The 13,729-nt window shown below is 43.5% G+C and overlaps 1 protein-coding gene across 2 annotated transcripts in view; it reads right to left on the bottom strand.

Annotated features, from left to right (window-relative positions):
- Positions 1-13,729, bottom strand: part of NHSL2 (NHS like 2) — a 522,837-nt gene that overhangs the window by 413,397 nt on the left and 95,711 nt on the right. The window contains exon 1 of one of the 2 annotated variants that reach the window (XM_069748661.1): positions 13,139-13,281. The exons of the other annotated variant lie outside the window; for it this stretch is intronic. Within the exon in view, the coding sequence (XP_069604762.1) occupies positions 13,139-13,166 (28 nt within the window). The 5' untranslated portion in view covers positions 13,167-13,281. Of the gene's footprint in view, positions 1-13,138; positions 13,282-13,729 lie in introns of those variants that run through there. 2 annotated transcript variants of the gene reach the window in all.

Genomic DNA, 13,729 nt, shown 5'->3' with positions numbered 1-13,729 from the left:
GGGCACATGCTCAGTTATAAGTAGTTATAGGGGACTAAGGGCACATGCTCAGTCATAACTCATTGTAGGTGACTGAAGGGAACATGCTCAGTTATAAGTAGTTATAGGGGACTAAGGGCACATGCTCAGTTATAACTCGTTGTAGGGGTAGCTCAGTCATCAATCATAGGGGACTAAGGGAACATGCGCAGTTATAAGATGTTGTAGAGTACTAAGGGAACATTCTCAGTCATGAGTCATAGGGGACTAAGGGAACAGGCGCAGATATAAGATGTTGTAGGGGACTAAGGGAACATGCTCATTCATGAGTCACAGGAGACTAAGGGAACATGCTCAGCCATGAGTCACAGGGGACTAAGGGAACATGCTCAGCCATGAGTAGTTGTAGGGTACTAAGTGTACATGCTCAGTCATAAGACGTTGTAGAGAATTAAGGGCACATGCTCAGTCATGAGTTGTAGGGGACTGAGAGCACATGATCAGTCATATGTCATTGTAGGGGACTAAGGGCACATGCTCAGTCTATACGTTTTTGTAAGGGACTTAGGGCACATGCTCTGTCATAAGTTGTTGTAAGGGACTAAGGGCACATGCTCAGTCAGAAGTCGTTATAGGTTTTTAAGGGCACATGCTCAGTTATAAGTAGTTATAGTGGAGTAAGGGCACATGCTCAGTCATAACTCATTGTAAGTGACTTAAGGGAACATGCTCAGTTATAAGTAGTGTAGGGGTTTCACTCACTCAAGTGCGATGGCTGACACTTAGGAGGCAGGTTCCAACAAAAGTTCAAAGGTTTATTGCTCCAAAAACCAGTTAGCATAAACAGAAAACAACTAGCCTTTAGCTCAGGCAAAGGAAAAAACAAGTGTCCATTCCTTCAGGCTCAGTCCTGGAGCCTTAACACACTCTGGAGGCTAGCACCTCCACACATATCCACTGTGTTAAGCATTAGGCTTTCTTTTATATGTCTAACCACACCCAGAACCCATCACATGACCAGACATGTGGTTGTGACATCACCACAGGTCCTGAAACACATATAGGTAGCTATGGTTACATCACAGCGGCAAGCCATCTATGTGACACATATCTCCCGTCGATTAGACACCCTTTAGCCACGCTACAGTAGTTATAGGGGACTAAGGGCACATGCTCAGTTATATCTCGTTGTAGGGGACCAAGGGAACATGCTCAGTCATGAGTTGTAGGGGACTAAGGGCACATGCTCAGTTATAACTCATTGTAGGGGACTAAGGGAACATGCTCAGTCATGAGTCGTAGGGGACTAAGGGAACATGCACAGTTATAAGATGTTGTAGAGTACTAAGAGAACATTCTCAGTCATGAGTCATAGGGGACTAAGGGAACATGCTCAGTCATGAGTCATAGGGGACTAAGGGAACATGTGCAGTTATAAGATGTAGGGGACTAAGGGAACATTATCAGTCATGAGTCACAGGGGACTAAGGGAACAGGCGCAGTTATAAGATGTTGTAGAGTACTAAGAGAACATTCTCAGTCATGAGTCATAGGGGACTAAGGGAACAGGCACAGTTATAAGGTGTTGTAGGGGACTAAGGGAACATGCTCAGTCATGAGTCACAGGGGACTAAGGAAACATGCTCAGTCATGAGTAGTTGTAGGGTACTAAGTGTACATGCTCAGTCATTAGACGTTGTAGAGAACTAAGGGCACATGCTCAGTCATGAGTTGTAGGGGACTGAGAGCACATGATCAGTCATATGTCATTGTAGGGGACTAAGGGCACATGCTCAGTCTATAAGTTTTTGTAAGGGACTTAGGGCACATGCTCAGTCTATGTGTTGTTGTAGGAGACTAAGTTTACACACTTATTCATAAGTCATTGTAGGGGACTGAGAGCACATGCTCAGTCATATGTCGTTGTAAAGGCCTAAGGGCACATACTCAGTTTATAAGTGGTTGTAGGAGACTAAGGGCACACGCTCAGTCATAAGTCATTGTAGGGGACTGAGAGCACATGATCAGTCATATGTCGTCATAGGGGAAGAAGGGCACATGATCAGTCATATGTCATTGTAGGGGACTAAGGGCACATGCTCAGTCATACTTTAGATCTGTAAGTCACCACTATTTGACAGGTCAATTTCACAATTTAATCAGAGAATCTGGAGTAGAAATCAAAGGCTGAAACTTGTATGTTTTCTGCACAATGTGTATGAAGACTTTAATTCTCTTGTATTTTCTGCAGATTCTGTCAATATTTCACAGGATGAGGCTGTAAGAGATTAGGAAAACATGCCTGCCTTCTTACGAGAACCCATCTTGATAATGTGAGCTTAGTCTTAGTCACATAGAAAATTTAATATTTTTTGCTTTTTCTTCTTCAGCCTGATTAAAAAATGTCCAAACTGATTCAAACACAGACATCAGATGTATAAAATCTCGCTTATTTAATGCCTCTGCTTTCGTTCATTGACAGACGAACATGCTGCGCTAATCGCTACAATCAAAAGTCCTTGACATATTTATCCCATGAAAACCTAATCGGACATTACAGTAAATCTTTCAATAAATCTTGGGGATTAAATGTACAAGATAAAAAGAAAGGGGTCATGAATATGATGCACATACAAAAGGCTTTACGTAAATATGAAGAGACAAAAACAACTTAAAAATGTAGACATGCACACAATGTGCGTCTGCCCCGAATAGTGCTCACTCTGCATGCATACACCTGAAACGTATAGCACAAAGGAGCTACAAATATGGATCAAAAATACAAGAAGAATGCAAAAAATCTATCAAGGATCATGATAAAGTTCAGCCACTTAACATAAACGCAATAAATATATCTGATAAATGTCTTGTAAAATATTCTGTATATAGAACATACAGTTGAAACCAGAAGTTTCCATCCACTATATAGACACATGTGCATGTTTTTCTCAATATCTGACATGAAATCAGAAGAAACCTTTTACGTTTAATGTCAATTAGGGTTATCATAATTATTAATATTTGCCAAATGCCAGAATAATGAGAGAATGTTTTAATAGTTTACACTATTGCTGATGTGTTTGGAGCGTTTTGTTACCAGCTCATGAAAGCTACACACGTGGTCAAAATTGTTGATACCCTTCGTTTAATGACAGAAAAACCCACAATGGTCACAGAAATAACTTGAATCTGACAAAAGTAATAATAAAGAAAAGATATATGAAAATGAACAAACGAAAGTCAGATATTGCTTTTCAACCATGCTGCCACATAATAAAAAACAAAAAAAATCATGAAATAGGCCTGGACAGAAATGATGGTAGCCCTGAAAATAATGTGACAAAAGGGACATGTTAAATCGCGGTGTGTCCACTAACTAGCATCACAGGTGTCTACAATCCTGGAATCAGTGAGTGGCCGGTAAATAGGACTACAGATACTCACTGTGCTGTTTGGTGACATGGTGTGTATCACACTCAGCATGGACCAGAGGAAGTGAAGGAAAGAATTGTCTCAGGAGATTAGAAATAAAATGATAGACAAACATGTTAAAGATAATAGTTATAAGAACATCTTCAAGCAGCTTGATGCCTTTGACTACAGTTGCACATATTATTCAGAAATGTAAGATCCATGGGACTGTAGCCGACCTCCCTGGACATGGCCGCAGGAGGAACATTGATGACAAATCAAAGAGATGGATAAATCGAATGGTAACAAAAGAGCCCAGAAAAATTTCTAAACAGATTAAAGGTGAACTTAAAGCTCAAGGAACATCAGTGTCAGATCGCACCATCCATCGTTGTGTGAGCCAAAGTGGACTTCATGGGAGATGACCAAGGAGGACATTATTGTTGAAAAAAAATCATAAAAAAGCCAGACTAGAATTTACCAAACTATATGATGACAAACCACAAATCTTGTGGGAGACAGATGAGACAAAAATTGAACTTTTGGCAAGGCACATCAGCTGCATTGTTCACAGATGGAAAAATGAAGCCTATTAAGAAAAGAACACTGTCCCTACTGTGAAACATGGAGGAGGCTCTGTTATGTTCTGGGGCTGCTTTGCTGCATCTGGCACAGGGTGTCTAGAATCTGTGCAGGGTACAATGAAATCTGAAGACTATCAAGGGATTCCAGAGAGAAATGTGCTGCCCAGTGTCAGAAAGCTTGGTCTCAGTCGCAGGTCATGGGTCTTGCAACAGGATAATGACCCAAAACAGACAGCTAAAAACACCCAAGAATGGCTAAGAGGAAAACATTAGACTATTCTGAAGTGGCCTTCTTTGAGCCCTGACCTAAATCCTATTGAGAGTCTTTGGAAAGAGCTGAAACATGCCGTCTGGAAAAGGCAACCTTCAAACACGAGACAACTGGAGCAGTTTGATCTTGAGGAGTGGCCAAAATACCGGTCGAGAGGTGCAGAAGTCTCATCGACAGTTACAGGAATCGTTTGATTGCCAGTGATTGCCTCAAAAGGTTGTGCAACAAAATATTAAGTTAAGGGTACCATCATTTCTGTCCAGGCCGATTTTATGAGGTTTATTTATTTTTTTTTAATTCTGTGGAAGCATGGCTGAAAAGCAATGTCTGTCTTTCATTTGTTCATTTTCATTTAGATTTTTTATTTAGTATTACTTTCGTCAGATTCAAGTTATTTCTGTGACCATTGTGGGTTTTTCTGCCATTAAACGAGGGGTACCAACAATTTTGACCACGTGTGTATGTTTCATAATTGGGACTAACAGCCAGTTATCTCGGGTTCACCACTTGTCCCTCAATGTATTGGCCGGATCCGCGCATGGCCGTGAATGCGCCACACCCTGGAAGGTGAGCGAACTACCCCTTTTACCTTCTCATGGGATTCAATAGGTGTTTGTGGCTACGTACAGTATCTACAGTACGTGTGATAAGCATGCTACTCATACCGGAGGCACGTACATGTGACGGGGACCCAAGGGGTATTTACACTGCACAATTATTGGTCCTACGAACCCTTATTTCATAATAATCTTGCAGTGAAAACAGGTTGCAATCATGCGATGAAGCAGAACCATTGGTTTGGCGCCTCTGGCTCACCTCCCAGCCATGCTAATACCTCCCAATACCAGTTATTGGGTACTAGATGGCAGCCCGATTCTAAAGAATCGGGAGTCTAGAATCCATATATACTTTATTTATTCAAATGTAAGAATAATACAATTAATAAATAATAGTAAGAAAGAACAAAAATAATAGGCAGTATATGGAGAAAACACCAAACAAAAGTTCAAAATTGGTGTGAAAATGTCACTGAACCACTTCACAACTAAATATATATAGTTTTGGTAAATGGTATTATCATTTTTTTGACGAAATTCGGCAGGAGCTTGAAGAGCAACGTCACTGGGCCCGCCTCCACGCAGTAGAAACTTGCTGTGAGGTAAAAATTCAAAAATCACACCAAAATGGCGGGCGGAGTGTGTCACAGTACGGCACGTTTCTGATTGGTCGCTCGCAGCAGGCGGCAACCAATCAGACACTGGACACTGTTGACGTTACTTATCTCCGGACATTAGCTCCGGACATTAGCTCCGGACAAAGCCACGGAAGTTGGCACAAATTGCAGGAAGTAGTATTCTAGGCAATTATATATTAGACTAGATGGCAGCCCGATTCTAAAGAATCGGAAGTCTAGAATCCATATATACTTTATTTATTCAAATGTAAGAATAATACAATTAATAAATAATAGTAAGAAAGAACAAAAAATGGCTGCACTCACCAGCTCTTGACAATTCTTGTTATTTAAGGTACAGTTACACAGGATCCATGAACATGCTTATGAGGGGAGGGATGAAAGACATCAGACGATCACTGAGGAGTTGGAAAGTGTATCGTGGTCAGAGTTTATTAATATGGAGGTGCAAGCGGTTTTTTTGCGCCATTCACGGCGTGCACCAGCTGCATTTGGTAATGGTTTGTTTGTTGCCTTAGAAGAGTCAGGTGTGAAGCATGTCTTATAAGCAGGCTTAACAGTGTGCAGGCGACGGCGTTTATCATTTGGAGTGTAAGTAGGACAGTGTTTGCGCTTACGTGCAGATTTACCAACGGTTAAAGGAGCTTCAAGCTGCACACATTCTATGAATGGAGACAAAGAAGCTGTATTGTGGGCAGAATCTATGACTGAGGACGTGGAAATATTATGTTTGCAACGTTGAGAGCGTGCAGCAGCAGCTTTATTACTTAATCGATTAGTTTTGTCCTCAAAAGACTCATTAGTAATGCGTTTATTGCAAGCAGCATTAACAGTGTCCAGGCGCTTATGTCTGTCCTCTGTAGTCTCGTTAGCACGCTGTTTGTGCTTACGTGCGGCATCGGCGGCTTTTCGCTCAGCGTCATTGGTATACTTATTATCAGACCTGATGTTACGTGCGCCATCAGCAGCTTTGGGCTCTGTGTCATTAGTATACTTAACAGTGTCCAGGCGCTTGCATCTCTCCTCTGTACTCTTGTTAGCACGCTGTTTGTGCTTACGTGCGGCATCAGCGGCTTTTCGCTCTGCATCATTACCATACTTTATATCAGACCTGATCTTACGTGCGCCATCAGCAGCTTTGGACTCTGTGTCATTAGTATACTTAACAGTATCCAGGCGCTTGCATCTATCCTCTGTACTCTTGTTAACACGCTGTTTGCGCTTACGTGCGGCATCGACGGCTTTTCGCTCTGCATCATTACCATACTTTATATCAGACCTGATCTTACGTGCGCCATCAGCAGCTTTGGGCTCTGTGTCATTAGTATACTTAACAGTATCCAGGCACTTGCATCTATCCTCTGTACTCTTGTTAACACGCTGTTTGCGCTTACGTCCGGCATCGGCGGCTTTTCGCTCTGCATCATTACCATACTTTATATCAGACCTGATCTTACGTGCGCCATCATAAGCATTGGACTCTGTGTCATTAGTATACTTAACAGTGTCCATGCGCTTGCATCTATCCTCTGTACTCTTGTTAGCACGCTGTTTGCGCTTACGTGCGGCATCGGCGTCTTTTTGCTCTGCATTATTAGTATACTTTCTATCAGACCTAATCTTACGTGCGCCATCAGCAGCTTTGGGCTCTGTGTCATTAGTATCCTTACTATTAGAGCTCATGTTGGCTAAGCTAAACAGCTTTAAGCGTGGTGGTGGCAAACAACAGGTTAATAAGAGGCAGTGTCAGGTAGTAGGAAAATAGCCAGTTAATAATAGGCAATAGTTCTTTGCAGGAATGCAGATATTAATAAATAGGCAGTTTATATTGCAGAGAAATTGCTGGGCAATAATGGACAATGTCCTTATGTGGCAAATAATAGAGCAATATACCCAATGTGGCAAAGAAGAGGTTAATAAACGGCAGTCTCTCAGTATAACAGTCAGTGAATAATAGGCAGTATATGGAGAAAACACCAAACAAAAGTTCAAAATTGGTGTGAAAATGTCACTGAACCACTTCACAACTAAATATATATAGTTTTGGTAAATGGTATTATCATTTTTTTGACGAAATTCGGCAGGAGCTTGAAGAGCAACGTCACTGGGCCCGCCTCCACGCAGTAGAAACTTGCTGTGAGGTAAAAATTCAAAAATCACACCAAAATGGCGGGCGGAGTGTGTCACAGTACGGCACGTTTCTGATTGGTCGCTCGCAGCAGGCGGCAACCAATCAGACACTGGACACTGTTGACGTCACTTATCTCCGGACATTAGCTCCGGACATTAGCTCCGGACATTAGCTCCGGACATTAGCTCCGGACAAAGCCACGGAAGTTGGCACAAATTGCAGGAAGTAGTATTCTAGGCAATTATATATTAGATAGGCTGTTCTCTGGGATTCCTATTACCAAAGCTCTGAGATAAATACTAAAGCTACGATACAGGTGGGATTAGAGCTTATAAAGGGTTAATCTCAAAATATCAAGTTCCTTCATTTCCATAAAATAGAGGAGCATTACTGATTACAGCAGAGCCCCTACTGAATAATGGGAATGCTGGAGCAGTGCTCCCATCATTGTCTATTGTCTCTCCCCTGCATTCCCATAAGTAATGATTGAAGAGGAGGTTGAGCTTGTGCTCTGCCCTCAATTCTTGAAGACCTGCACAGTCCGTCTATGGCGTCCCTTAGCCTCAACCTCGGAATCACGGGGGAAGGATCCCAATGGTCGGACACTACAGCGATCATTAAGTTATACCTCATCCTATGGATAGTGAATGAATAGTGATTCCCAAAATGTGAAGTTACCAGTTACCTGGATAATATCCAAATAGACTAATCTACATAGTAAGTGTGAGCCATGGCTGGAGGCTCGTACTCTCTAAGGCTATGTGTATCCCATGACACAACCATATATTGGGTCCAAGAGCGGTCGATGAAAAAGACTGACTTCACACGGACAGCACTTGGACCATAGAGTTCAATTGTGCTGTTCAGATGATGGTTTATTATCACACAAATGTTCGTGTGATAGGATCGCAGCTTGCTCGGTGGGATACATTCTCTGGGATACATGCTCTGTGGGATACATGCTCTATGGGATTCATGCTCTGTGGGATGCAAGCTCTGTAGGATGCAAGCTCTGTAGGATACATGCTCTGTGGGATGCATGTGGAACGCCCGCCAGGGCTGTGGGGTACTCGGTACTGGGTCCGGTACTTAAAGGGATGTCACGGCGGCGGTGACCCGGTCCGTGGCCCTGGGCGCCCATGTTAAAGGAAAAGTCTTTAAAGGGGTATGTGAATTAATAAAAGTTTGTGACGCCACCAGTGGTATTTGGTCAGGGGTGGCCAATGCTGCTTAAAGGGATCCACTGGGAGTAATGTTATGGCTGCATGGATGGTATGGCTTCCCACAGGTGAAGCTGGGTCCCCAGGGCTCCCGGTGTAGTAGGGACAGGTGTTAGGTGTTGTAGAAAGAAGCGGAGGACACAGGGTTGCAATCTCTTTACCTCTTTACTGTATGATTCAGGCAGCCACAGTCTAGGGTACCGGATCAGAGGTACAGGTATGGTCCGGCTGGCTTGGAAGCGTCTCAGGAATTCCCCTAACCGGGTGGAGTTGGAAGCCTTCCTTCTAGCACCGTGTTGTTGTAGTCCCTAGCTGCCTTAGGCCTCACACAAGGTCCTCACATTTTCTCTCTGTCCCCCTTTAGGTCGGATACTAACCCGTATGACAGGTAACTCAAGCCTTTTTACAGGATATCTATGATGACCCAGGCTCTATTTGCTATGTGTCCTCAGGTGTTAATGGTGGACAGGTAACTTGAAATCTAGCTGTCCACCGGTTTCTGCCATGGGACATGAAGTTACCCCCACAACCTCGGTCTTCCGGCTACCGGCATCTTCGCTCTGCATGGAGGAGGTTCAGTCACAACTTCTCTCTCCAGCTCTTCACTTCGCCTTTTGCTCCTTCCTCCTTTCAGTCTCTTTATAAGTTGCTCTGCTCTCTTTTTCCTTCCCAGGAGCTGCAGAATCACTCGTCTGCATGGCCCCAGCTTTCCTTCCTCACTCCTCGCTCTCCTCTCACCAACTGTCCAACTCCCCCAACTGCCTAGCAACTGACTCCTCCCCCCGACCAGAGAGAGCAGCTCCCATGAAGTCAGGTGTAGTGCTCCCCCTTCTGGCCTGGAGTCAGAACGGTGTTGTATGTGCTGAATAACTGTTAAAGGGATCCTTCCTCACTTCCAAGCATGACATCACTCTTCCCGGGAGGAAAGCAATGCCACTGTAACAACCGGTTACTTGGGGTGTTACACATGCTCTGTGGGATATATGGTCTGTGGGATGCATGCTGTGTGGGATATATCCCACACAGCATGCATCCCACAGACCATATATCCCACAGAGGGATATCCTCCCCCAGGAGGAAAGCAATGCCACTGTAACAACCGGTTACTTGGGGTGTTACACATGCGCTGTGAGATATATGCTCTGTGGGACACATGATCTGTGGGATACATGCTCTGTGGGATACCTGCTCTGTGGGATGCATGACATGTGGGATACATGCTCTTTAGGATACATTCTCTTTGTGATACATGATCTGTGTGATATATGCTCTGTGGGATACATGCTCTGTGTGATATATGCTCTGTGGGATCCTTATTATACTTATTATTACAGTGTCTAGTGCTCTGCACTGCATCACATGTAATAAGTGCTATTTGGGGGGCTGATGGGGAGATTGGGGGCTTATTATTCTTACATACAGGGTCTTATTATAAGCCCAGCATGTTAGTATAACAAGCCCCCATACAGTAACCACGACATGAGCTGTGTTATATGTAATACTGTTATAGTAAGTGACTTGTTGTTATAAATAAAGTTATTAAAGTTCTCCTGACCGGTGATATAGGCCGCTCATGGTTTGTACAGCGTCTGTCAGCATCGGCTGTAGTATACCAGACGGACATATTTGTCTCTGTGAGGGTAGGTGCACACGGTCAGTAAATGCTGCGGATTGGACTCTGTGTACTTGTGCCTTTAATTGAAAAACATACTAATAGCTGCTGCTTAGTGAGTGGCGCTGTGCACTAGTCCTAAAGAGTCTTGTTCCATTACACAGCTTTGGTGGATCTAAATTTCTCAATAGCAGAATAGGTGCTCCAGGTTTTAGAAACAGGTTGTGAGGAGGAAGTCCTTGTGGCTCCAAGGAATTGAGGAACTCAGTTGGATATGGCTCTTGAGGAAGCAGCTGCTGTTCTCATGTGTGTCAGCCTTGTTTCTCGGTCTTCACATTTTTCATTGGCCCGTAATGCAGCTTTTGTTTTCGCATCAGCTGACATTCGCGCCATGGAATTCCTTTTCTTATGAGGCATTATTGTGGTAAAAATTGTCTGTAACTGGCAGTTTCTATATCCTCTCACATAGATGTAATGTGACTGACATCAGCCTTTCCACCAACACACCCTAAGTGACATGCTATTACCTCACACAAGCTTCGTTATACTGAGATTAACCAGTATACTCAGATTAATTAAATGTAGCAAAATAGAAGCTGAGCTGTGATTGGTTGCTATTGGCAGCCTGGTAAATCCCCAGCCAACAGTAAGCCCTCCCCCCTGGCAGTATATATTAGCTCACACATACACATAATAGACAGGTCATGTGACTGACAGCTGCCGTATTTCCTATATGGTACACTTGTTGCTCTTGTAGCTTGTCTGCTTATTAATCAGATTTTTATTTTTGAAGGATAATACCAGACTTTTGTGTGTTTTAGGGCGAGTTTCATGTGTCAAGTTGTGTGTGTTGAGTTGCGTGTGGCGACATGCATGTAGCGACTTTTGTGAGATGAGTTTTGTGTGGCGACATGCGTGTAGCAACTTTTTGTGTGTCAAGTTGCATGTGACAGGTTAGTGTAGCAAGTTGTGTGCGGCAAGTTTTGCGCATGGCGAATTTTGCACGTGGCGAGTTTTATGTGTGGTGTGTTTTGAGTATGTGCAAATTTTGTGTGAGGCAACTTTTGCATGTGTTGCAACTTTTGTGCATATGGCAATTTTTACGCGTGTGCAAGTTTTGGGTGTGGCGAGTTTTCCATTAGGTGAGTTTTGCACGTGTGGCGAGTTTTGCATGAGCCTAGTTTTGCATGTGGCGAGTTTTGCATGTGGCAAATTTTGTGCGTGGCGAGTTTTGATTGGCGACTTTTGTGTTTCGACTTTTATATGGCGAGGTTGGTGTATGTGTGGTGAAATGTGTGCTGAGGGTGGTATATGTGTTCAAGCATGTGGTAGTGTGTGGCGCATTTTGTGTGTGTGTTCATATCCCCGTGTGTGGTGAGAATCCCATGTTGGGGCCCCACCTTAGCAACTGTACGGTATATACTCTTTGGCGCCATCGCTTTCACTCTTTAAGTCCCCCTTGTTCACATCTGGCAGCTGTCAATTTGCCTCCAGCACTTTTCCTTTGACTTTTTCCCCATTATGTAGATAGGGGCAAAATTGTTTAGTGAATTTGAATGTGCGGGGTTAAAATTTCGCCTCACAACATAGCCTATGACGCTCTCGGGGTCCCGACGTGTGATTGTGCAAAATTTTGTGGCTGTAGCTGCAACGGTGCAGATGCCAATCCCGGACATACACACATACATACATACACACACACACACGCACGCACGCACACATTCAGCTTTATATATTAGATTTATAGAGGAGCGATCATCAGGGTCTCTGCCCCTACATCATACTACTCTCAGATGGGGTAGCAAAAACCTGCTGACAGATTCCCTTTAAGTGGAATGAATGGATTCTGTAAATGTTAAACTTTTATTATTTTTAGGAAGTGTCATGTATCTAATTTTGGTTTAGCTCACGCTTTTAGCCACTAATATCGATTTTTGCGCATTTTTTCATTGAAAAAAATGTTCCTTGACACAAAATTGCATAAAGATGCTGGAGTGATAAAGCTGTTGTTGGCATTTTGACAATGTGCCCGATGTGTAATTTCAGAAATATTTAGCAATCAGTATTTAATATCATTATTTTTTTTACATTTTTGATAAATGTGCTAAAATTGTCTTAGTTGAAAACCCTGTGGCAGTGAAAGTGTTAAATGAGCCAATGCGTCTGCAGTTACATACTCTGCCATAACCTTTTCTCACTCTCACCATACCATTGCATGCATTACATAGGCTATTAGACCCAGATTATCTACTGAAAACATTTCATCCACTGCATTTCTAAGCTGTTCAGATTCCTGTGAATCTACACGCCAGCGAAGCAGAAGTACAATGCCCAGGATGAGGCAGGTTGTCAGTCTGGGCCATGCCGTCTGCCGCGAGATATGGCCATACACATGATAGATACTAATTCCTTCTGCTCTACTTTATGGTGAACACAATATGACAGAGGTGAAACTCCCCCTTATTTGCACAGTCCTGGACTGGTGGTCGTCACACTCGCCAGCTCTATGGTTGAGCATTGAGCCAGGACTGCGTGACTGTGATCACTGGGGGATTCCCTGCCCCTCATAACATTGGGCTTTCTCCATCCATCAGGGATACCGGCACGTCTGTATGAGCTTCCATTACGCCTTCTTTACTCCTGGTCACTGGAGTTACACAGCTACGTTCCCAGCCTCCTATTGTTCTCCATAACTACTAGAGATCGCTGACATGGCTTTTAGGTAAGGTACCTACCTTGTACCAAAGTGGCGGCTCGGATCATGAGAAACGTCAGTCCCAAATATCTGCTGCACCCAAGTCCTGCGGTTTACGAAAGAGCATTTGTCCCTCCAGAGAGGGAGGGGAGGCATGAATGTCTGCGGCTGTACAGAACTTTCTTCCTCACAGCTTCTATCCCTAAACTCAATCCAGATTCTCCCCTCGCAGCAGTCGCCCCCCACCCTTCTCCATGCACAGTTTAACCCATGTGCAACTATAAAAACATTCCCAAGTGCAAGTTCTCTTTAATTTACAGCTGGCACCTATGAGCCTGATCTTGGCCGCAGGACTCGCTCCATCTGTCTTTGTTACCTCTTTATTTTTCTTATTTTCACATATTTCGGTTTCTTGCGTTATTGCCTCGCTGCTTCCCATCTTCTGTATATTTCTTTATCTCCCAGTACACAACGGTGTGAGATGTTACGGCTACCCCAAGATGATACAAAGGTGGCACTAATCAATGTGTGCACAGAGCCCCGGCCGGTGATAGGCAAAATGGGGCCCCAAATGCTCACATATTGCACCATCTCACAGAAACATTTCTGTTGTACTTACATGCGCTGATTT

Source organism: Ranitomeya imitator, chromosome 2 (genome assembly GCF_032444005.1).
Source record: "Ranitomeya imitator isolate aRanImi1 chromosome 2, aRanImi1.pri, whole genome shotgun sequence".
NCBI classification, from domain to species: Eukaryota; Metazoa; Chordata; class Amphibia; order Anura; family Dendrobatidae; genus Ranitomeya; species Ranitomeya imitator.
The sequence above is the reverse complement of the archived record's forward strand: the minus strand, read 5'-3'. Positions and strand labels throughout refer to the sequence as shown.